This window comes from Dendrobium catenatum, unplaced genomic scaffold (assembly GCF_001605985.2).
Source record: "Dendrobium catenatum unplaced genomic scaffold, ASM160598v2 fragScaff_scaffold_1173, whole genome shotgun sequence".
NCBI lineage: Eukaryota > Viridiplantae > Streptophyta > Magnoliopsida > Asparagales > Orchidaceae > Dendrobium > Dendrobium catenatum.
In genome coordinates, this window is record NW_021319635.1 from 138,667 (window position 1) to 163,653 (window position 24,987).

General features: G+C 34.4%; 3 protein-coding genes and 1 long non-coding RNA gene across 7 annotated transcripts in view; 2 read left to right on the top strand and 2 right to left on the bottom strand.

The window, feature by feature from the left end:
* The window catches only part of LOC110100443 (protein FRA10AC1), a 34,538-nt gene extending 27,657 nt beyond the window's left edge, over positions 1 to 6,881 (top strand). For 2 of the 3 annotated variants that reach the window (XM_028698887.1, XM_020827949.2), the window contains exons 10-12: positions 105 to 178; positions 6,439 to 6,487; positions 6,538 to 6,881. In XM_028698887.1, the coding sequence (XP_028554720.1) occupies positions 105 to 178; positions 6,439 to 6,487; positions 6,538 to 6,571 (157 nt within the window). In that variant the 3' untranslated portion in view covers positions 6,572 to 6,881. Of the gene's footprint in view, positions 1 to 104; positions 179 to 6,438; positions 6,488 to 6,537 lie in introns of those variants that run through there. The other variant, XR_003702165.1, reaches the window with a different exon arrangement.
* A 3,371-nt stretch (positions 6,882 to 10,252) lies between these two features.
* On the bottom strand, positions 10,253 to 17,625 carry LOC110100450. Its single transcript, XR_002303563.2, has 5 exons — positions 17,362 to 17,625; positions 11,558 to 11,630; positions 11,356 to 11,455; positions 10,951 to 11,022; positions 10,253 to 10,861 (listed from the first exon to the last, which is right to left on the bottom strand). It is a non-coding gene; the product is annotated as an uncharacterized LOC110100450 (long non-coding RNA).
* Positions 10,858 to 14,289, top strand: LOC110100449 (polygalacturonase-like). Its single transcript, XM_020827957.2, has 8 exons — positions 10,858 to 11,039; positions 11,136 to 11,309; positions 11,407 to 11,427; positions 11,510 to 11,717; positions 11,816 to 11,897; positions 12,019 to 12,127; positions 13,404 to 13,520; positions 13,605 to 14,289. The coding sequence occupies exons 1-8, from the start codon at positions 10,914 to 10,916 to the stop codon at positions 13,824 to 13,826; spliced, it is 1,059 nt and encodes a 352-aa protein (XP_020683616.2). The 5' UTR covers positions 10,858 to 10,913; the 3' UTR covers positions 13,827 to 14,289.
* Positions 17,626 to 20,649: 3,024 nt separating the features above from the next.
* LOC110100442 overlaps positions 20,650 to 24,987 on the bottom strand; it is a 29,461-nt gene continuing 25,123 nt past the window's right edge. The window contains exons 11-13 of one of the 2 annotated variants that reach the window (XM_020827948.2): positions 23,787 to 23,876; positions 22,978 to 23,571; positions 20,650 to 21,280 (exon numbers count right to left, since the gene is read on the bottom strand). In XM_020827948.2, coding sequence (XP_020683607.1) covers positions 21,267 to 21,280; positions 22,978 to 23,571; positions 23,787 to 23,876 — 698 coding nt within the window. In that variant the 3' untranslated portion in view covers positions 20,650 to 21,266. Of the gene's footprint in view, positions 21,281 to 22,967; positions 23,572 to 23,786; positions 23,877 to 24,987 lie in introns of both variants that reach the window. The other variant, XM_020827947.2, reaches the window with a different exon arrangement.

Below are 24,987 nucleotides of genomic sequence, written 5' to 3' on the forward strand. Positions count from 1 at the left end.
AGTGTGAACTGAACTTCTTTGAGTAATTACTTTTTTTGTTACTTAACTAAGTCAAGCCTTGTTTAACTTCTCAATCAACATTCGAGTATTCTCTCTATCATCAGGAAAAAGGTCAAGGATGATGAGGGTGCTAGTACTGGTGAAAAATATGACATGAGTCCTGATGAAAAAAAGAAAGGTTTGCTTCTTGCTTACCGTTTGCATCCTAGCCTTATATAGCTTTTTCTTTGTTAATTTTAGAGGAGGAACTTGATTTGAGTGGATCTTGCTTTATCCAAAACTTGTGGCTGTCGGATACATCTTAGTGCCCTTAAATTAGAAGTGGTTTGATTTTTCTTTTGATCAAATTTAAATTAAGTCGAGTTGTATTGGGGTGGAGGCCTTTTGTCTTACCCCCCGAATTGAAAGATATGCAGATGAACCTTTGTGTTGCTGCCGCACTTGAACCTTCAATGTTGCTGTTGCAGCTTTCTATACTCATCCGGTTAATTTCAAACATTTTGTTTGAGATGCTGGTCATCTTCTTCATTTTATCATGCTGCTATAGTGCTTTTGATTTATTGTTACAATAAATGTGATATGGTAGTCTGGTAAGTCATATGAGTTTATAGGTTATTAGGCCTATTGGATTGCTTAATAGGGTTATCATGGGTCATATATAGCTGTAAATACCTTGCCTTAGTGTAAATTAGACCGTGAAATCAATGGAAATAAACAATCTTCTGTTGCTGTGAAATTCTGCTTCCTCCTTCCCGCTCTCTCAATCTTGTGTTTTATTGGAGTTGGCAGTGAACTACAATTGCCATTTATTCCTATCCCCAGTAGGTTTGTATCAATTGGTGCTCTCATGGAACTTCTCAACCTGGTGGTCGCTGTTGCATTTTTATAAAATTTTGCATCATATAGCCTTTGATTGTCCCTATACTGAAGCTCACATTGCACGTCTTCTCAATCCAAAAAAAAAATCAACAAATCATCATGGATCCATCTTTCCATTGTCGCCAAATCCCTATCCAGTATCCCTCCAAATCATGATCATCCAATCTCCTTCGCCTTGATCGATCCCCATTATTGTCAATTTAGCCCATCCTCAAGACATGAGTGTGGGTTTCGAAAATTCGCGCCCCAGACTCTCCGTGGACCCCTTTATCTTTCTTCAGGTCATCAATGAGAGTTTTAATGCTTACGTTTGTGGTCTCCAAAAATTCGGCCCCGGCCTCCCCGCTCGCTCTTTTTCTTCTTTTTTTTATTATTCGGCGAGGGAGTTTTAACGAACTAAGTTCCGGGGTAAATTTTGGAAGGCAGATGGGTTTGTAGATAAGACACTACCTAGAGATTTCGCCCTCATTTTGTGAGGACTTTATGATCTGAGTTCTGGTTTCCTATAGGCGCAAGCCCCTATAGTTAATTACCCCTCCCGATCACGAGAGAGAACTTTCGATTAAGGCTAGTCGTCAATCAGATACGTATATAATACGTGGTATCTGGCATATAGTAGCAGCATGAATTTGGGATTTATACAATTTGTAGTGCACGTGCAGGGGGTATTTTTGGAATATTTATAGACGTATTCTGTCTGCTTGTACGAATGTTGCAGATCCGGTGGCGTGGCGTAGCAGCTTCTGGATGGAATTATTCGCTGCTTCGTACAGGTAGACTGTCGTGCACTACTCGTTGCTTTTTGCAGGTGGATCGTAGTGCACTAACTAATCTCCTGCCTTGGCTGTAATGCTTGCCTCTATCACAACTCTTTTACTTCTTTGCTCTGGGTCTTTGATCTTCGATTGCACTTCTAGGCATCGGGTCCCCTACGAATACTTGTAGGTATTTGCATTTATCACTGTCGATCTCTTTTGCTTGTGACCAATACATTAGATGCATAACAGATCTTCTACAACAGGTTGTAGGAGCCTATATCTGTTGCATATCGTCTGCTTCTGCTTGTGGGGAATATACATGTATTCTTGCCATAATACTATTGCCGATGATATGGGTGATTATTATTGACTTCTGCATTCGTTATGCTTAGTAGATATATCAGATCTTCAGGCTTCACCTATGATCATATTAGTGCATTTATATTGTACATTCCTTTCAAATTGGTTGGGGTTTACTGACATTAATTTGCAGTCAAGTATTTTGTCACTTATCGATCACGAATCTTTTGATTAATCATTGATCTTCATACCATTAGTTGCTAAGCGAGATGTAGGATTTTTGTCCACCACGGATCATTGCTTATAAACAAATTACAATTGAACTTCTGCTCATCATAAGTTCCACATGCCTTCGTTTGTCACATATTTTCCACATTCTTTGAAAGGGGATCAAATCTCCGTATGCACATGTAATTAGATCAGTGTGTTCATTACAAGTCTCTTGATATTGAGTGAAAAGCTTACATTGTTGACTACAATCATGGTATTGCTCAAAAGAACCCAAGCTTTGATTTTGTAATTGAGTTTGTATTCTTAGTAACCTCTTCTTATAGATAGGTTATGAACACACATTTCTTATCTCTATTCATGATTAGTAACATGTAAGAAGACCCTTTGATATTTCAATGAAATTCCTTGTTGTCGATTGTAGACATATCATTGCATACGAATCACTATGAATTTGTCGTTGTATTCAGTGCATGCCTCTTGAGTGCGGCAAGGTAGGTGAAGGACTCCTCTCTCTCTCTCTCTCTCTCTCTCTCTCTCTCTCTCTCTCTCACTCTCACTCTCTTTGGATCGGAAGCAGCAAGGAGGGGGTCGGCTTCCTGGTTTGGATCGGGCAGAACAACGACAAGGGGAGAGCGACGGGGAAGAGATCGAGAGTGGGGTGAAACAGGGAGAAGAGCAGCCGAATGCTCTCTTTGAGCCGGTATTTAACGAAGAGAATGGACTCTCGATCGAGGAGAGGTCGCAGGATTAGCGGAGGAAGCGACTGTTTCGGCGCCGAATTCAACGGGATATCAGGAAGGCCTCGGCGGGATTTCTGCCGGCATTCGTGGATCCGATAGGTATTATTTTGATCGATTTTTTTTTTGTTCCTTCGATACAGAGGTTAACAACGTTCCGAGCCAAATTGTCATAAGGCATATTGAGTTTTAAATACGACACTAAACAGAGATTTCGTCCTCATTTTGCGAGGACTTTATAATCTGAGTTTTGGTTTCGTATAGGCGCAAGCCCATATGGTTAATTATCCCTCTCGATAATGAGAGAGAACTTTCGATTAAGGTTAGTCGTCAAACAATATCCGGTATATAGTAGCAGCATGATTTAGTATTTGATAATTTAATATTTAAAAATGAAAATTCACCACCTTGCACTTGAAGTGGATGACGAGGGTTATGATGATGAACCCGATCAAAATTCTATGGTTCCATCATCCTGGGTCATCATGGTCCCTGGTCTACTAGTCAGAGGAGATAGTCGACCCAACCTGACCGAAAGATCCTTGTCGGTAGGAATGAGTTGCTTCCTCCAATGTACCTGGTAGACCTAGGATGAATATTTTTCAGAAAATACGCTCTCGCATCGCTTTTGTAAAAAGCTCAACCAGCGAGAAAAAGTGTTTAGCCCAAGCCAAAAAAAGGTTGATCCACTTCATTCGCTTGGCAAATGATCATCGCTTCGCAGGAACAACAAAAACAACCATCTTGTTTTTTCCTTACTTCGGCGCTACCTTTTTCTTTCCGAGGGATGGGGTTGGGGTTTCTAATAACCTTTTTCTCCCATGATTCTATTTTTATTTTAAAAATATATTTTTAGGAATCAAATGAAAGATCAATTATGATCTTGTCCTATGATTCTCTTTCCTAATTTTTGAAAGAACTATTCTCTGATGATTTATTTCCTAAATTTTAGGAAAGAATTAAGCTAGTTAGTTATTTACTTTATTTGGCATATATATGTAGATGTAATACCCTTTTTTGAACAAGAGTAATCAATTAAGAAATTATTTAAAAAGTCAATTACTTTGTACAAATTTTGGCCATGACATGTGGTTTTTTAGTTCTACGAAAAATGATTGGCGCCTTGCAATTCAGTTAGATTTTTAATAAATGTCAAGCACGTGCTTGAGGACCTTTTGTGATTTAACTGGTCATCCACATATCCTCTCTTACTCTAATGGTCCAATAGACAATCCAAGATCTAACTCTAGTACTTGATTCAACTAAAAATCCAAGCATCTTCTCTTGCTCCACCACTTGATTTAATATTGCATGTCCTTTTTGTTAAAGATACTTCAAGCTTGGCTAAGATGACTCCAATCACATTGTAGCAGTTGGTGGAATACTTCTCCTTTTTGCCAGCGGACAACAATCTAACTAGCTCAAATTTTCCTCTTGTTGGCATTAGGGCAGATGCATTGAGCAGGATATAATTTATGAGACATGCATGGCCATGAGACGCCCAATAAATGCCTTGAGGCTTAAATTTTTCGATGTAAGCGAGGCTTATGCCTTGAGGCAAACACCTTGAATAACATTCACTCTAAAGAAGATACCCTTCTAAGCTATATATAAGGGGGTTTAAGTTTCTAGATATAGAAGTTAGACCAATTTTGAGATTGAGTGCTACATTTCGAGAGGAGAACGAACACTTGCGAGTGGGAGTAGAATAAATCAACTAAACTTTAATTTGAATTCAAATCTAACGTTGTGTGAAATTGAATCTAATATTAGCAATCCATTCAAATCTAAACCTAATATTATATCCCCAAGAAATAATAAATCCTAGTAGAAAAAACTTGAAAAAAAAGGCCAAAAATTAAAATGGTACTTAAAGTTTATAAAAAGGGATCTTGTTCAAGTTTTAAATTATGCAATAAGGTATTGCATTTTCTTTTTATGAGATGAGGTGTAAGCCTGAAGATGTTTTGAGCCATGACGCTCAAACTTAAATCATTAGATTAATTTAAGATGGTAAAGATAAAGCATTTGAGTAATTCTTCTTAGAACTTGATGTGTAATATGTGAGTTGCAGGTTATGGTCACGATGATATTAGGGGAAGTAGAGTTTGTGGATATTATGAGGATGCTTATGCAATTTCGGTTTTGCAAGAAGTAGATTGCGAAGAATTTTAGGGTACATATGTGGTGGGGTAGCGACTCGACAAATAAAAATAAAAAGAAATGAAGAATCAATTGTACCTCACTTGAATACCAAAATTGATAGAAAAAGAGAAAAAGAATACTCCAAGTACATAACTTGGATCTATGGAACACTCAATCAACCTCATAAATAATCAAATTTTATTTACATCGATGTTCTATCAAAATCCAAGTCATCAATCGTTATTTATAAAAAGCCAATAGTTTGAATTAAAATCTAATCCTATTTGAAATTAATCTAATATCAACAAACCATTCAAATTTAAACTAAATATTATTTAAAATGGATAATTAAATCTAATGGAATAATTCAAGAAAAAAATATATATATATATAATTTCAGCCAAAAATAAGAATAGGCCTGAAGACATAATGTGGGCCCAGTTCAATACTCTTATTGGCTAATTTTACTCCTTTAATTAACCCATTTCCAATTAAGCATTTTATGGGCTGATTTGACCTTCTTATTAGTTGGCATTCCTTTATCAGTTATGAATTGCATTGATTTGATGTTTTGGAGCAGCAGAACAGGTAGTAGTTTGGTGTGCTGGTGCACTACAAGCGTCCAGTAGATGAGACAGAGAAAGAGGTTCATATTTATCTCAATATAAAATAATAAAACCTTAGGCAATTAAAAATTATATTGCAAATAATCTCAAAATATAAATTAAAAGTTTAAAATTACATCCACTAATAAAAAAAAATCAATCATGCTGTCTCTTCTTTTTGTACCAATAAAATTGCAAAAATAACATAAAATTTTGACATTTTAGTAGTAAACTATTGTAGCAAGAGCATTCTTTTTGTGATTTTATCTGTTTACTTATTATTATAATTTACTTGAAAAGATTGGTGTAGCTCCAATGGCAGATAAGATTAGAGAGAGTCGCCTAGATGGTTTGATCACAACAAATATTGGTCTTCTGATAACCCGATTAAGAGAGTATATGTATTAGATTTGACCTATGTCAAGAGAGGCAGAGGTCAACTAAAAAGACTTTGTTAGAAAATATTAGAAATGGCTTTTTTTATTTGATTTAGGCTTTGTTTGAGACGGCTTTTTTACTGTTTCTTAAAGCAACTTTTCAATACAAAAATTGAAGTTTTTTGTATTGAAAAGTTGCTTTAAGAAGCAGTAAAAAAAGTCGTCCCAAACAAAACTTTAAATGAGAATTTGACTTGTAACAGGACACGATAGAGAAAAAGGATTCATGTAGTCGACATCACAGAGTGAGATAAAGGCTTGATGTTAATGTTGTTATATAATTTAACTCAGCTGTACCATTTAATCTATTCTGATCAATCTTCTGCACATTATATAAACTTGGCAGCTCGAAAGATTACATCTTCAAGCCGAGATGCAAGGGCTGATGAGGAGGATAAGGATCTCGAAGACTTTCTTGAAGGAATGTTTCCTTAATGGTACTCTGTCTCGAAGACTTTCTTGAAGGAATGTTTCCTTAATGGTACTCTGCAGTCAGTTCTTCAATCTGCTACAGATATCTTTGGATTCAACAGAAAAGTTCAAAGGGTGATCTAAAATGGAAATATTTGGTGGCCAATGCCGTGTGTTATAGGGTTTCTGTAGATCTGGATCTATTGTGTTCTTCATTGTAATAAAATTATTTATTTTTACAAGAAAAACAACTAAAAAAAGGCTTGCTTAGTTGCTTATATTATTGGTTTTTTCATAGCTTGTATTCATGTCCAGAAAAAGAAATCTAACACAGGATTGTAAATATTATTTATTTTTTTCATGAACGAGCATTTGTTAGCTGTGTTGTTTTATTATCTTCAAAAAATTTATGGTGTTCTATTATTATTATTATGTCCATTATATTATATTAAAACAAATTTGATATTTATTACGTCATTATGTTGAATCTCGGTCGAACAATTAAACCGTTAACCTCTACTTCATTTGATTTTTTGTCCGGTTCAGTTTTCATAATTTTGGTTATTAATATATGGTAATTTTTAAAAAATAATTATTTAATTTTTTTTAAAAAGAATATATTAATGTTGTCCGTAGTAATTTTTAAGAAATTCTTATAATTATTATTTTTACAACAATTTTATTATCATATTTATAAAATGTTGTAGTCATCTCAAATAGATCATACATATTTAAATTGAATGAACTGTTTATTTTAATATCATTAGTTAGGATTATAATAGGTATCTTAAGCTTGTAGTTTTCTTACTATTTTGTGAAATTATTGTAGATATATTAATTCTTTAAAGTTATAAAAAAATAGATTTTTATTATAATTTTTTTTAAAAGCACTGTAAAGTAGTAGCTAAATATATATATATATATATATGAAAATCAAAGCAATAAAAAATCTGTCATAAATAAAAGCTTAATATTATTAGAAAACAAAATGATAGAGAGCTATAAATATTTGATCTACAATGAGAAGGAATGCTGATATATATGAGAATATTATTTATAAAGTTAGAGGTTGTGAAAAATAAATGTGTGATTTGAATATATATAATAGAGGATATACTATGCAAAAATAAAAGATTGACATAAAATTATCGTTAATAACAGTTTAGGAACCATAAGTAGCTCATTGAAAGCGTTTTGGATAGAAGTTATGTGAAAGATTCACGTCGAGCGACTCCTCGAGTAGCTCGCGAGGTTTTCGTCCTGAGGTCCGGTCGCATTTGCTAGTTCCATCCAGAGGTCCGCTCAAGGTCCTGATGTTGCGTTCGCCAATTAAGTCCCGAAAACGCATCTAGCCTCTCCGAGGTCTGGTCGCGTTTGCCAATTCTGTCCCGAGGTCCGCTCGAGTTCCCGAGGTCGCATCTCACCGCTTCGTCCCGAGGTTGCATCACATGTTCCGTAGTCCGCTCTGTCTCGAGGGTCTGCTCGGACTCCAAGTTTCTTTTTCATGCCCGTCAGAACTCCGATTTCGTTTTCCTGTCCGCAGCCTTAGCTCCACGAGTTGCTCGACGAGCTCGCGAGTCAAGCTCAGGGCTGTTCGAACTCGAGCTCGATAAGCCGTCGAGCTCGAAATCGTGTTCGAGCTCAACTCGTCAACTCAACAATCTCGACTCGTCGAGCCTGTTACCAATTCGAGCCTAAACCGGCTCACGAGTCTACTTAACTCGGTTGCACCCTTACCTCCAACACAACATAAATAAACGGAGAACGAAATTCATAGATTCAATCATAAATAGTCGACATATGGCTAATGATTCTGAAAATTAACCGAATAATATATAGTTAGGACGGATTTATAGCACTGATTAGGTTCCCTCCATTGATATATTAAAGTTTGAATCTCCAAAATCGCTATCTACGTTGATTACAATAGAAAATTCATAACGATTATGACGATGAAAAATTCTACCGACGAACCTTCAACAACATTAATATCACCGATGATTTGAACATAAATACCAACAGAATCTCCTAAATTTCTAACGAAAAAAATCAACCTTTTTCTTTTCTTGTTGATATTTTTTGTGAAGAAGTAGCATCAAAGCCTAACTAATGAGCATGTGGCGAAGTAATTTTTGTCAAAATTTATCAATATCTAAAGCTTCAAGAGGAATGGCGTGGAGGCTATAAAGGGGCTGAGCTCAGTTTTCCATTCTTTCTTCTCTCTTGCAAAAACAAAGAAGAAGCAAAGAGGCAACGAAATATCTAACATAATTAGGCAGATGTAGAAACAACTTATCTCTTGTTTGAGGGATTCACATTCATGACTATTGAAACTAGCTTAGTTACATATCTAACATGTCAAATTATCTATTTACTAAACTGCCACTGATCGATACTCTTTAACGAGCGAAGAAAGAGGAGAGGAAGTCGCGACATGATCTCAGTGAGGGAAGGACGTTGATGGGACTGGTGGGGTGTGAGTGACGAGGAAGCCCTTGACGAAGAAGAATAAGAGATGATGAAGTCATGATAGGGTCTTATTAGGTATGTTGGGCATCGACGGGATCGAGAGCGTGCTAAGATTATAAAGACTTATCTCATATTTATTTAGTCGTTATGTGGAGTTGCCGATGAATTCAAATATGTTGTTTATCTATGATGCAAGACATAGTTATATGAGGTTTTTCTTTTTAACAAAAAATAATTGGGACAAGTTGATTTTAGATTTAGAGGATTTATTTTATGATAAATGAAATAAAAATTTTTAATGACTTATTTATACATTATATTATCTAAAAGTAAATAAAATGGTTTTGATATTTATCCTAATTAAATTTTGAGTAGGGCATCATTTTCTATAAAAAATTTGTTCTTATTTTTTTCTTGGTTTCTAATTTATCTTTCACTCTCTAAATATTTTATATTTAGAACATCAAAAACTACTTAAATTTTAATAACATTCATTAGATGCTAATCTTTTTAATTAAAGAGCATTATATTTAAATTTAGGATAAATTTCAAAAGTTTAAGATTAAATGGGATGTAAAGTTATATGTGGCTACATGATTAAAAAAGATTAGGTAAATAGCCCACCCATTCTCATTTTGGCTCATTTTTGGCTCCTATTTATAAATGCATAATCATACACATATAAGTTTTTTTAGGGTCATAATATAATTATATCTCATAATAATAATATTTTAAAATAAGTTGAGTATGAGCCAATAAGGTGAGTTGAGTAGAAAGAGATTAGGACCACCCTCATTAATCTTTCATATTATAAATAACTATATAATTACCTATAATCAAGATTTTACATCATCTACAACCATATGAGGACTTATCTAAATCCCCTAATTCCACCACTACCTCTACTTGTAAGCTTAATAAGCTCAAGCAATGCATTGCTTAATGAGCTAAACTAAGTAGGCTCACATGTTAGATCATTTTCAATTACACCCATACTCTTTGTTTAACTTATCCATTAATCCTTTCTCGTGTTTGCTTTAAGATTAGCAGAAATACACGACTCATCTTGATCTATTAGTTGGAAGCTTTAACTACCAACTAAACAGCCCTGATGTGTATATCAATTTGTCTTAATTAGCCTAAATAGAGAGAGAGAGAGAGAGAGAGAGAAGAAGAAATTAAATAAGCCATATAGTAAGTGCATGAACCTTTGATACTTTGGTATATGTTGTAAGCTAACAATCTGTAATAATGGCAAATTAGTAAAATGATACGGCATGTATGGAAAGGTCAGTGACAACACTAATAAGGTAAGAAGGAATTATTCACCCATTTCCTAACACAATTACATCATATTTTAGACGTGAAAGTAAAAAAAGTATGATGTTAGCAATCCTTTCGTCTACATCATCTTTTCTCAACAACATACCTTCTTGCTCTTGCCGAACATCACCTAAACTTAGATATCTCACCATAAATGTCCTCTCTCTCTCTCTCTCTATCTCTATCTCTTTCTCTCTCTAAGAAAAGTGAAGAATAAACGTATGACATGTTTGTGTATAAAAGCATATCAACATGAACATAATTCCATAGTCATAACTGTATCGGTTCTGCTTCAAACATTTTAAGCCACACATAATCTCTGACTACTTTGTTCTGAAACATGCAAATGGATTCACGAAATCTTCTTTTGGTCTCCTTTGTCTTAATTTCTGTTCACAGACTCCATTGTCGTACCATGTCACCTTTGTTCACTCAACAGTTCAACTCTCATGTTGAGGTTCCTTCTCCTGCCATTAATCTTCAGAAAGTGTTCAGCGTCGACGATTTTGGCGCAGAAGGCGAAGGAAATGATGATAGAGAGGTAAGAACAATCTAAATAGTCTATCCTGAACATAAAATCTCATAAGTAATACTTATGACATGTAATAATAGGCATTCATGAAAGCATGGAATGAAGCATGTCATTCTGATGTACCTGCAACATTTTTGGTTCCTGAGAACAAGAGATACCTTCTGAAGCCAGTAAACTTCTATGGTCCCTGCAAATCTATCGTTACAGTGATGGTGAGATCAATAATATTATCAATGTACCAAATATTGAAGCATGAAAACCCAAAAAAAAAAAAAAACCAAGCTAAGTTTTCTGGCTTAATTTAATAGATCATGGGGGCAATCGAAGCTTCATCGAACCGTTCGGATTGGGATGACGACGGTACTACTGCTCACTGGATCTTATTCAGCAACATACAAAATCTCATCATAAGAGGGGGAGGAACAATCATCGGCAATGGTGAAATATGGTGGAAGAATTCATGCAAGATCAATGCAAAGCTTGTATGCCAAAATTTTCTACTCTTCAAATAGTTTTACTTAAACTCACCTGGCATTTTTAACTTTGGAACTAATAAATTCTTCTCTTCATATTTTGCAGCCTTGTACAGTTGCTCCAACGGTATGATATGAATTTGAGAGATTCAATTCTGGTTATAAATGAAAATGATGATTCTTAATCTTGTTATCTATATATAATATAGGCTTTGACATTTTTTTCATGCAATCAACTAAGAGTAGAGAATCTGAACCTTATAAATAGCCAGCAGATTCATGTCTCGGTTGAAGAATGCACTGACGCTATTATTTCAAATGTAATGATCACTGCACCAGAAGAAAGTCCAAATACTGATGGAATTCATGTGAGTAAAACCAGCAATATACTTATAAAAGACTGTGTAATTAGAACAGGTAAACCTTCAGCTATCACATTCAGCTCAATTAACTTAATTAAGAAATAAAAAAAAAATTGAGTTTTGATAAAGGTGTTTCTTGCAATTAAAAATCAGGCGATGACTGCATATCAATTGCTACTGGTTCACAAAATGTCAGTGTTATGAGTATAGTTTGTGGTCCTGGTCATGGAATCAGGTAAATCTATTTTTAACTTAGAGAAATTAATCTAGATTAATTATGTAAAGTTTTTTATATGCTAATACTCTGAATCCTTCTCCTTCTATGTGTGAAATGTTGAATTTGGTATGGAAATCAGTATTGGAAGCTTAGGTGCCAATAATTCCCTTGCTGAGGTTTCAGATATCATTGTGGATGATGTTACATTGGAAGGTACTACTAATGGAGTCAGAATAAAAACCTGGCAGGTAATTAGCTGATATGTATCATTAATTTTATGAATTCTATACATTGGTTGATCAGTAAATACTTTCAACTTTTTTTCTCTTAATAATTTTATTTGAGTGAGTTTACATGATTTATTAGTTCATAGGATTTTGTTGTTTATGTTCAGACTTACAAAGGAGGAGAATCAACAGTCCTTTTGATTTAAAATTATGATATTTCAAGAAATTAAAAATCGTCCATTCTCTTTAGTACTTTTTTTTTTTACCATTCTCTTTAGTACTATGTATTCTATTTAACATCTTTAAAATTAAAGATATATTTGATTCTTTTTTAAGAAAATTAAGATCTTTGGATTACTAATGAAATGGATCAAAGTTTTCTAATAAAAAATTTCGATTGTATGAGAGGATAATTGTAATTTTTAATATGTAAATTATTTCAAATGGCCTCAATTATATACATGGGTTATTGGTTATATTTAGAATATATTTATTAGTTTTAACTGATAAAATATATGGATAAATCTTGATTTTTGAAGGTAGCATTTATATTCATTCAATCACCCTTATTTTTTCACATATTTTATAAATAATTAAATAATTTATAAAAAAATTTGAAACTTAATCAATTAGTAACTTTATGTTGTAAATGAAAATCAAATGTGTAATATAAGTAGAAGACAGTAGAAATGATATGATTATATTAATTCCAACATCTTTAATCTTCTGGAACATCAAGAAAGTAGAGAATTTTTTATGAAAATATACAAATAGGAGAGAATTAGGTAGACCTGAGTAGAAGCTTCATGCCAATTGTCTCACCTCAAGCTAGTAACTTAGCCAACTTCAAGTAGTTGTGCAAGGCTGTTAGTTTTCAGATAGAGAGAAGGTGAAAAGAAATTATGGACTGTTCACTTCAATAGTAATAGAAAAATTGCATTTGATGCTTCAGGCTTCAGTTTTGATTGTGATTTTATTATTTCTTCATTATGAAGTACTATAAAAACTATATTTAAGATATAAAACATGGATGATTAATTGGGGTTCAAGTTCTAATACTCATGAAATTTAATGAGATTTTTTATGGCTGATCAAAAGTCTCAGTGAAATTTCATTAAAAATCTTTAAGTTTCCAATAGAAACTTCTAGTTTTGGCAAAACCCAAAGAACAACTGAAACTAGATATATTGAGTTTCAGCCTAATTTCAACAACTATAATATATATATTAAAGAGTTTCAGATGAATTCATTGGTGTGACAAAACATATTCACTTATTTTTTTACTTAACGCAAGCAGGGAGGCCAAGGTGATGTAAGGAACATTGTATTTCAGAATATCATCATGCGCAATGTTTATAATCCCATTATAATTGATCAAAACTACTGTGACTCCCTGGTTCCATGTTATGAAGAGGTAAGAACACAAAGTAACATTAATGTGACTAAATTCTTGCATATTTATCATTTACTAAATCTAATGAGACAAAATTGATTTCAGAAGTCCGCAGTGTTGATAAGCGGTGTGATATACATGAACATCAAGGGAACAAGTGCTTCGAAAGTTGCAGTAAATTTTAGTTGCAGTAGAACTCTTCCATGCCAGAACATAAAGATGGAAAACATTAGGTTGGTTGGAGAAGGAGGGCAATCAACAGAAAGCATGTGCAGTAATGTTATGTTGTCAAAGAGTAAGATGGTTGTCCCCCAACTATGTGTCTAAAGCAAAAATATCATTGCAAACAAAGCCAATAGTAAAATTTCAGCTATAAAGATAATGTATATGTAGATTTACAATTATGTTACGCCCAAATAAATGCATTTTTATTTCTATGATAATGTTCTACTCTGATTGGGTGACTTGGCCTGCCCCTCAACCCCTTATCATTTTAGTTAGAATGTAGAAGATAAACTTCGAACACTTAGAAGTCACAGTCTCTGCTGATTCACCATTTAAGTAACAAGTAGTATAAACTAAAATGAGATTTAAGATAATAAAACTCCATCTTATTCTAATGCCCCTACTAAAAAAAGATTAAGTTTATTAAATACTTCGTTGGTAAGTTAAATTGGAGCATAACAAGCCATCTAAAGGTAATATCTGGTAGACATTTATTAGAATAGCTTCTCAGTAATTAACCTACAATCCTACGTCAACTCCTCTCAAAAAAAAAAAGATTTTGCTGGTCATTTGAAAGGAAATACTTGAAATCAAGTATTTCCTATTCACTTCTTGCAACAACTCTCCAAGCAAACTGCTGTCCGGAGCAAGAAAACAGTGAAAACAGCGGAAAAACTGAAGAAAAAACTGAGAGAAAACGTAGGAAAACAATTGTGAACGCTTGTATTCCACTAGTAGATGCAAACAACAGGCAAGATACAATTTCCTTCAATTTGAGAGGAAGAAAAAACTCTCCAAATCTCTAGCCGTAGCCTAGAGCCCAAGAACACAAACCCTAGATCTCAAATAAAATTCAAATTCAAGATAATCCCCCCTTTTCCTCCTAACCTCCTAATTAACCATAAAGGAGTTTTACAAAATGTCTAAACAGCCCCTCGCATTCAAAATTTCCCTCCCAAAACTCCTCCGTGGCCCCCCGTTGGTTCCGCTCGGTTCCGCCCCTCCCGTGCGGTTCCGTATCGAGTAGGTGAGGACCGGTCCGGGTTGGACCGGTCCAGTATTCAATATCCCCATCTATTTCACCATCACTTTGAACAATAGATCCAAGATATCTAAAACGTGTACTCTTATTAATGACTTGATCGCCCAAAGTCACAATCCCTTCAGTAGGTCTATTACTACTAAAATTACACTCCATATATTCCGTTTTAGATCTACTCAAGCAAAAACCTTTAGACTCTAAGGTTGACCTCCATAATTCAAGTTTACCTTCAACTCCCTCTCTAGTCTTATCAACAAGAAGAATATCATCAGCAAAAAGCATACACCAAGGTACATCCTCTTGCAAATGTCTAGTGAGAACATCCATGACTAAAGAAAAAATATATGGACTTAAGGCTGATCCTTGATGTAATCCAACCCAAATAGGAAAATACTTGGTCAAACCACCTTGTGTTTGAACACAAGTAATAGCTCCTGCATACATATCTTTAATGATTTAAATATAAGCATTATTAACTCCTTTCTTTTCAAGAACTCTCCATAGCACTTCTCTTGGAACTTTATCATATGCTTTCTCTGAATCAATAAATATCATATGTAGATCCTCCTTATTCTCTCTATATTTCTCCATCAAACCTCTCAATAAATGTATGGCTTCCATAGTAGACCTACCCGGCATGAATTCAAATTGATTTTGCGAAACATTAGTATCATGTCGCAACCTACACTCCATAACTCACTCCCATAGTTTTAAAGTTTGATACATTAACTTAATTCCTCTATAATTCACACACTCTTGTGCATCACCTTTATTCTTAAAATAATTTAAATTAAGGTCCCACAATTTAAATTTTGAAAAGGAGATATTCTAAATCTCCTTTTCTAATTTAAATTTCCAAACTTAGCAACCCCTATTAATCACTCAATTAAATCCCCATCAAGGGGCCGACCCACCCTTCCTCCCTCCTTTAATTGGAGAAGATTCAAATACAAACTTTTCCCTCCTCTTCAACCATTAAAATCTGAAATTAAATTTCAGCTTTTGAATTATCCAATCATGACTAACTTGGTTCTACATCAATAACCTTTTATATGAAAAGTATATTCAACAAAGACATATTTTAAGGATCAAGACATTAACTTACTATGTTGGTATTTGGAAAGATGATAGCCAACCCATCTGAAGACATGAGGGGGTAGGCTTGGGACTACTAGAGCAACAAAAACTTCAACGAGCGTTTGGAAGGATGTTTTGAAATTGATAGAATGAGATCAAACCCACTAATGAGTTATGCGTCATATGAGCCTCGATGAGGGAACCATCAGTAGAATAAGTGCATTTTTTTGTTCAGCCTCACCATTCTGTTAAGGTGTATCCAAACAGCTGATTTGGTGCATTGAGTCATAAGAGTCCAAAAGTTGCTAAAATTCATAACTATGATATTCCCTGACAATGACATTATCACTTTGAAATACTTGTAGTCGGGCATTATACTATATAGTAACCGTGTTATAAAATTTCAAAACAGTAAGTTAACTTCTGATTTGGATTTACTAAATCCTGTGGTTCGGCGGATTTAAGATTTCAAGGCACGAGAGAGGGAGGGAGTGGAACCTGGCTTCCAGCATTAACTTACAAATAACTGCCTTAAATTCGATTACATTGCCGAACAACTCTAGAGGATTTAACCCTTACATTACCAAATAATTTTCAAGATTTAACTTTAGCAGTATTTACTAAATCGAGATTTACAGGATTTAGTAAATCCTATTCAAGTTAAATCCTACTATTTGCCAAACAGCCACTTAAAAGTGACTCTCAGCTTGAATAAAAATTGGAATAATTTCGATTCCAATAGATTCCTTCTTGTCACCCTAGGACAACGAACCTCTTTTTTTATCTTCTTGTCGTGCCCCGAACAGAATGATGGGTCCGTGACGGATGGTTATGTTGAATGCTTGCACTAGCTACTCCGATGAGATCTCCTCTCTGCGATCTACGGTAACCTCGAACAACACTTCCTTGATGCTGCTCTTGTAGATGCCTTCAACAACGACTTCCTTCACCGAAGTTTCACAAACAATATAGCAGTTTTTTGGATTCCAGAAGCCTGGCTTTAAAGCTCTGATTTATGATTTTTTTTTTAAGAGAGGGATTTGGGATTTTTGGATTTTCGCATTTGGGCTTTTAGATTCCTGGCTTTGGATTTGGATTTTTGGATATCAAGAAAGGGATTTGAGATTTGGGATATTCGGGATACCAAGGGAATAGGATTTGGTGTTTCTATAATTTAGGTTTTGGAATTTTGAAACGAGATTTGGTTCAATCCTATACCGTGAAAAATGAGAGAGAATCGAGTAGAAATTTTGAATCCTAACAAATGAATACATAATTAACAGTAATAAAAAACGACGAATGTACAATAAATATAATCAAAACACATAAATTGCAGAGGATTTTTTTCTCGCTTTACTTTAATGTCCTTTTTTTTCCGAGTTCTATCACCATCCCTACACTTTCGTGAATATAACTTATTTTGATTTGAAAAAGAAATACTTCTACAACTGCTTTAAACAAGGAGGAAATCAAACTTCAAAGGGAGCACTGTTACATCAATTCAAAATATATTCTAACCTCTTGAAGATCTTCGAAGCCCTCTTCATACTGACCCCCAGATTCATCAACGTTAACTGCTCCGTTTCTCCCCTGCTTCTTCTACGAGTTCACAACCCGCCGCCGCCGGCCTACCTAGCCACAAAAAAACAGAGCTTCTCAACCCCATAGGGTTCACGCCAGCCGTAGGCAGCCGGCGAACAGAACTGTTGCATGCACCATTACCATGGTACGAGCTGATAAACAAAGAAAGGTGCTAAGGCATAGCACTTTATGTATCGGGGTATTTACATACATGTCCCTTTATTACGTATATATTATATATTTAAGATCTAAAAGTTAAATATTACATTCTTATCATTCAAATACTAATTTTATAACAGAAATAGCACTCCATCTTCACTCCTAATCCTTCCGCATTCCAACCACCGTCTGCCTCTTCGCCGCTGGCCTTCAATATCCTCGCCGATCGCCTTCGTGCCCAATTAGAAACTGACGATAGAATCATTGTCCCTAGGGATAGCTTCCAGTTTTGCGGAAATGGCTTTGGATGAGATAATTTGAGAAGAAATCGTGGAATTCAAGCATGAGAGGTTTATGGAGGGGGGATCAGCATGAAAAATATATATAAATAGAAGTAGAGAGATCAATTAGCTCCTTCTTTACACTTATTTCTTCAAAGATTGAAGTCTTTCCACCCAATGTGGCATTTAAACAATCAACATGAGTGATACGAAAGGGATTTTGATCTACTCCGCCATTTAGTACATTATTATCCACACCTGCAGAAAAATTCATCCTAATACCACTATCTAAAGTTTCTTTGTACACCATTTCTCAGTTTCCACTAACAGTTCCGACAATTTGAGGATATGATCCACATACCTCCATGAACTGATTACCCATCACAATTGAATCCGATCGTGAAGCTCTGGTTTTCACCATAGAATTCTTGACCTTCATGGAGAAAGACTCATTATTAAACGTCATATTGTGCATGATCTTCACATCGCACTTGAACTTCTCTCCTCATGCATCGGGATGGACGGAACTCCAACTTTGCCTCTGTCGGGTTTATAGGCTGCAACCTCATTTTTAGTTGCCACATGACTTCATCCTGATCCAATTTTCAATGATTTCTCATCAATTGAATAGTCACATGATCCATCAACTGAGAGCTTTGCCATAACAGCTGTGGAGAGAGATGCAGGGTTTGTGTTTCGTGGGAAGAGCACGCGAGCAGCTGAGGAGAGAAGCACGCGGAAGAACGGCTAACGCAGGAAGAGGGAAGCGGCGGCCATCGTTGAAGAGGCTAACACAGGACGATGGTCGGAATGCGGAAGGAAGAGACTGAGTGGTATTTCTATTTTAAAATTAGCATTTGGGTGGTAGGAATGTAATATTTAATTTTTGGATTTTAAATATGTAATATAGATGTAATAAAGTGACATGTATATAAATCTATTTAAAATTTTAATACTTAATATCTATCACTCATAAATTAAATATAAATTCAAAGAATAAAGTATTAAAAATTTATAGAATGTTATGGATGGTCTGAATGAAATATATGAATGATATATTTGATATTAAAGTTGTCTATAGATGTTATATATGAAATATTAATACTTTTGATGCTAGATATATATATTACATGATATAAAGTGGCATATATGTAAATCCCCCTGCAAAAAATTGTAACGCTCAACTTGAAATAGGAAAAAGAAAGAAGTGAATAGTTTCATTTTGGATACTTTTTTTTTATTGTTTTTCAAGAAATTTAAAAAAAATAATAATAGTCAAAAGTTATCTCAAGCAAGGCCAAAGACTTAAAATAAGCAAAAGATCACTTATGAATCAGAAATATTTTCATCTATGACTGAATCCTGCAAACGAGTATTAGTGCTCATTCCCGAGCCAAATAAAAGAAGTCATTAGTCTATTAAGATTTCATTTAGGACGGCTTTCTTATTGCTTCTTAAAACAGCTTTTTAGTACAAAAATTTAAATTTTTGTACTGAAAAGCTGCTTTAAAAAACATTAAGAAAACCGTCCCAATCAAAACAGATCATTCAGAAATAGCACAATAAAAAATATTATTGTAATAATTCAAAGAGTAAAAAAAATTATCAAGAAATTTGCTGACCTCTAGTAAATTTACAAAGCTGTCGCCATCAATATTCACTTAGAATCATAATTTATTTATTTTTTCATTTATGCATTTGATCTCCAACCAAATCATCAAAAAATTACAAGATTTTCAGTTTCTAAGTAATTTTAATAATATAAATCAACATCCATGATTAAAACCCAAATTAAATATATAGAGCTCAACTCATATTTTTGTTGAAAAGTAGTTGCATATTATTAAAAAAATAAGTAACACTGCAAGAAATAAATGGAATATTTAGATACTCAAAAAAAAAATCAACATAATTGTATTTGAATACACTTAAAATTTCTTTGATTTATTTTTAAATTAATAAAGCATATAAAATGTTCTTATTATATTAATTTTAGAATAAATAAAATTATTCTAAGATTTTTTTCTTAAAATATACTTACTTTTAAATAAAAGATGATGCTAAGACCTGCAATGTTTTGTAACGCAGAATGTTGGCTGATGTACCAAAATACAAGATGAGTATATACGTGAGAAGATTGAAGTTGCTCCAGTGATAGATAAGATCAAATAAAGTCATCTTAGATGATTTAGGCTTCGTTTGGGACGGCTTTCTTACTGCTTCTTAAAGCAGCTTTTTAGTACAAAAATTAATTTTTTTTCTTCTAGAAAACTGCTTTAAGAATTAATAAGAAAGGCGTCCCAAACGAAACATTAGTCACATAAAATGTTAGCATTCTAATGACCTGATTATAAGAGTAAATGTACTAGAATTAGCCCATACTAAAAAAAGTAAGAAGTGGATCTCAAAGAAATAGATAAAAATTATTCTTTTTTATTAAATTTAAATAAAAATTGACCGTTAATAAAACACAGGAAAAAAAATGATTCATTTAGCCAATCCCATGTAGTGAAATAAAATCTTGATGTTGTCATCTTAGATGATTTAGGCTTCATTTGGGACAACTTTTGTATTGATTTTTAAAGAAACTTTTCAATACGAAAGTTTCTTGAACGAAAAATTTTTGTGTTATAAAAACTGTTTTAGAAAGCAATAAGAAAGTCGTCCCAAACGAAACCTTAATTAGTAATAAATTTACCATTCTAGACACATACAACATCAACATATAGAACATTGTAAATTTCTTCCTGCATAATTCATCAGATCTCAAGAGAGCATACTAATATGAGCAAAATATGAGTGAATATTTTTTTCATTAAATGATAAGAGAGAATGTCATAACGAGAATAAGGCCCCTCAACAAATTATTACTAGTTTAGAAGAAAAGAAGAGCCCTGCCTCAGATACAGCCATTACAAGGAATGATGAAAGGGAAACTAACCCTGAAACTAAGCTGAGTTCTTCAACCAAAACTAGTACTACAACAATGGCATCCTTAACAGAAGCTGGAAGTGGTAATCTGCCATAAAGAATGCTTCTTCGATCTTCATCGTTTGACGGCCATGGCGGATTCCAAGGTACCTTCAGGAGTTTTCTCAAACACCTTGTAAGCATATTCTGGGTGCTTCAAAAGTTTTTGAGTAGGATCAGACTGTAAATGGACTGGAAGAGTAATCCTCATCTATTAACAGACCTGCCTCACTGTGGCCCTCTTCATAATTCTCCTAGAAATATTCACAATGATGTGGAGATCATATTCACAAAGACGTTAGTTTCATGTCTTCAATTTTTTATGCTTCTGTGGAATAAAGCGAACACGTTGGTTTCCAAGCTCTAAAGTTCTTGATCTTCCATCATCAAAATGGACCGACAGAGAGGAAGTGCCTTCAATGAGATTTGAAACTACTCCCCTTTTCCTGAATACAAAAAATTTGCAGCTCAGAAATTAAAATTCAAAACAAGAGAACGCCAAACAGAAAAAGTGATAATCAAGTTCAGATGTTGGAAGGACTGAAGTCCCTGAACAATTTTTCAATGAAGGCTTTTGTTTTCAATTAGTTAAACAAATTGTTTTTTATATACAACAACAACATCAAACATTTATCTTGCTATATGGAGTCGGCTACATGAATCATTTTTCTCGATTGTGTCTGGTTAGAAGTTAAACTCTCATTTAGATCTAATAAAGACAAATCATTTCTAATATTTTCTAACCAAGTCTTTTTAGGTCTACCGCTACCCTTCTTAACATAAGTCAAATCTAATACCAATGTTTAAAATTGCGTATTCGGGTATTGAGGCGTTTTTCATTCGTGAGGTGAAGCGTAAGCCTCAAGGCGTTTTGAGGCGTAAGCCTCAAAATCAAAAGATTGTGTAAACATAAAATGATAAATTTGTTATATACTAATGAGTGAATAATATAAAACATAAAAAAATATAAGATATGAAGTGAAATCAAAATATCTCAATAATAAGACAACATGAAATATAGTTTAACTCAAAATTCTATGTTTCTAAAATCCCAATATTCTTTTCATTAACATATAATTCCTATTTCCAAAAATACATAGCAATGACATATCACATAAGAACTCATAAGTCATCAGCACTGTCATCACTAAGGGGTTCTTCATTTGAATCATCATTATGGTGAACTGCTCTCTCCCATTCCTCCTCTCCTATAGAGTCCAATGTCGGGCATTTATTTCAAGATTTATGTAAGTTTTAATTTATATAGCGTGAAGCGTAAGCCTCATGCCAGTGAGGCGAGGCGGGCCTCAACCAAGTTGAGGCGCAAGCCACATACAAAAAACTCGAGGCGTAAGTATCGAGGTATTTTTTACTGGAATTGCGCAAAGGCGAGCCTTATATTGCGCCATTTTAAACCATATCTAATACATCTACTTCCCTAACCGGGCCATCGGAAGGCCACCGTTTTATGCGACCAAACCATCTTAGGCGACTCTCTCTAATCTTATCTTCCACTGGACATGATATGAAATGAGCATATACGTGAAAAGGTTGGAGCTAATTCTTTATTAGATTTAAATGAGAAATTAATTTTTAATAGGGCACAATGGAAAAAAATGATTCATGTAGCCAACCCCACATAGTGGGATAAAGGCTTGATGTTGTTATTATTGTTGTAAGCTAACAATAAAATTGCAAATCAAATAATTAGGATATAGCTAGTGATGAGAATGATGATGATGATGACACATGAGTAGCCAAATGGGCATTTAATACAAAAGCGACATCAACAACAATAACATCACGTCAATGTTTAAGTATTTCTTCCACTAAAAAAATAACCTTCAGAGATTATATGGGCTGCTATTTGGTTTATTCCTATCAAATTCACTAATTTATGAATCCTGGCTTTCTATCTACTTAATAGAAAAGACATTTGTGAAGATAATGCATCAAATCAAGCTTGCCTAAAAAAATCTAAAACTTGGAGATATTATGCAGTAGGCAAAACTTAAAACAAGTTCAATCCCGTTGTTATTAAATTTATGCAAGCGCAAGCAGATGATATACTCAAATAAAAACAGATGTCCATGCACATTCAATTCAAATGAAAGAAGCAGAACATAAACTCACCAAGAATCACCTGATCTCTGCTGAACCTCAACCCTTTTCCCAATTGCATCCTTACCAAGCTTTCGCAATATCCAATTTGCATCTACTGCCTCATCTACTTGATGTTCGTGATGCTGTTTTGGTAGGTCCTGATGTTCAAGAGAAGAATTTTTCTCCACAAAAGGCCTCTTTCGCTTAGATCTATGTCCTTTTACAGAGTTCTCTTCTTCACCATGTGAAGCCCAAGAACTTTTCTGTTCGAAATAGGGATTCTTGAATTTCAATTTGAGCAATGGTCTTTCACTTGGGACACCTGAAATGGGTTTTGGGGGTAAAATGTCATTTTTGCCATACTCCAAATTAGGCAGAACCGGGTGTTTCACTGGCTGTTTCCCTGGTACAGTTTCATCATTTCTTAGCCTTGCTTCTTCATCTACCAAGTCTACCTCAGCACCTTTTTTCCCAAATACTGGGCTTCTTAATGAATTCCTTAGTACACTCTCTTGAACGATGTTACCATTGTTTTTTCTATGCATATCAGAAACCTTTCCGAGCTTTATAACATTTTTATGCTTGTCTCCATGTTTTGAACTACTCATTTGGTTAGTATTATATTGTTTGGTCCCTAGGAATGAACAAAGAAAAAGCAAGACCATAAGTGTTTGATTCAGCCTATTATAAATGCATATAAATAATATAAAAATTCACAAGAATCTTTAAAAAAATAAATATTGTTAGAAATATTTATCCAAAAGAAAAGTAAGCTCTTTAAGTTGGAAACAAAATAAAAAGTTAAAGATGTATCAGCAATTCAATGAAAAATATTAAATAGTCAAATACCTTCTCCATCAACATTAACACCTTCAACCTGAGCCTGAGAAAAACCATTCTTGCTATTTTTCGTCTTACCAAGGCTGTTAAATTCGCTGCCTGCACTCAATAAACATACTAGATAAGATAAATGCTAACAACGGAAAGATGAAATGAAAAGGATAATTAGCTGCGAAAGTTACAAAACAAGCTACTAGAATACAGTATTATCCGATCAGATGAAACCGGAAACATGAAGACTTTCTTCCATTCAATGAATGTTCATAATCCGCTCAAAGTTTGACAAAAGCACGGGAAAAAGTTTTGGGCAAATAAAACATGATGAAGAATTATAACTGCTAGAAATAGTTCATTGGAAGGAAACGAAAGGATTGCACGTTTTGATAACATTTCAATTGTCTGGTTTCCCCATCTAATTTCATTGTTTATAATGATGAACCTTGAATAAAGTGATCCAAGTAACATTGTCCTACTGCAATATGTTAGCATACACTTTAAAATATCAACATAACAAGCATATGACTGAAGCTATATTCTAAACCCAATCACAGATATTACACAGAAACATCATTGGCTTTGGGACGGATATTCAAGTAAAGTGTTATGCCGGTCCACCTTGGACCGGCTCAACCTGGACCGGCCCAGCCGGTCCAGGTCTACTGCAGACGGACACAGAGCCGGGCGGAAGAGAGAGGGGGCCAAGGAGTGGGGTCCACTTGCAATTCAAACTTGGGTTAAGTGCTTTTGGAGGGAGAAGGAATGGTAGAGAAGTCCTTTTGCTTTTATTTTGAATTAGATTGTATTAATAGGGAGTTAAGGGGAGATTAGGGTTTCATCTTGAATTGGAGAAGAGTTTTGGTTTCTAGGTTTTCTTGTTTGGGCTCTTGGCGTTGCCGGAGATTGTTGGAGAGTGGTTCTTCCTCTCGAATCGAAGAACATTGTATCTTGCTTTTGTTCGTCTTCTAGTGGAATACAATTGTTTCTATTGTTTTCCAACGTTTTCTCCTTATTCTCTCAGTTTTTTCTACTGTTTGGTGGCTGTTTTTCTATTGAAAACAGTGGAATAATTGTGTTTTGGCAAGAATCCGATAGGAATCACTTGGAATATTCAAGTGGAACCTATCAAATTGGTATCAGAGCGAAGATCCGGACGGTGGGGGGCTGTTTTCCACTGTTTCGCTGCAGATTTTTGCTTTTCGGAAGGGATCCG

Bases quoted from the DNA above. Each gene is read 5' to 3' on its own strand.
- LOC110100449 (XM_020827957.2), top strand. From the start codon at position 10,914: ATGAAAGCATGGAATGAAGCATGTCATTCTGATGTACCTGCAACATTT. The intron at 12,128-13,403 runs GTAATTAGCTGA...TAACGCAAGCAG, and splicing joins TCAGAATAAAAACCTGGCAG to GGAGGCCAAGGTGATGTAAG. The intron at 13,521-13,604 runs GTAAGAACACAA...AATTGATTTCAG, and splicing joins TGGTTCCATGTTATGAAGAG to AAGTCCGCAGTGTTGATAAG.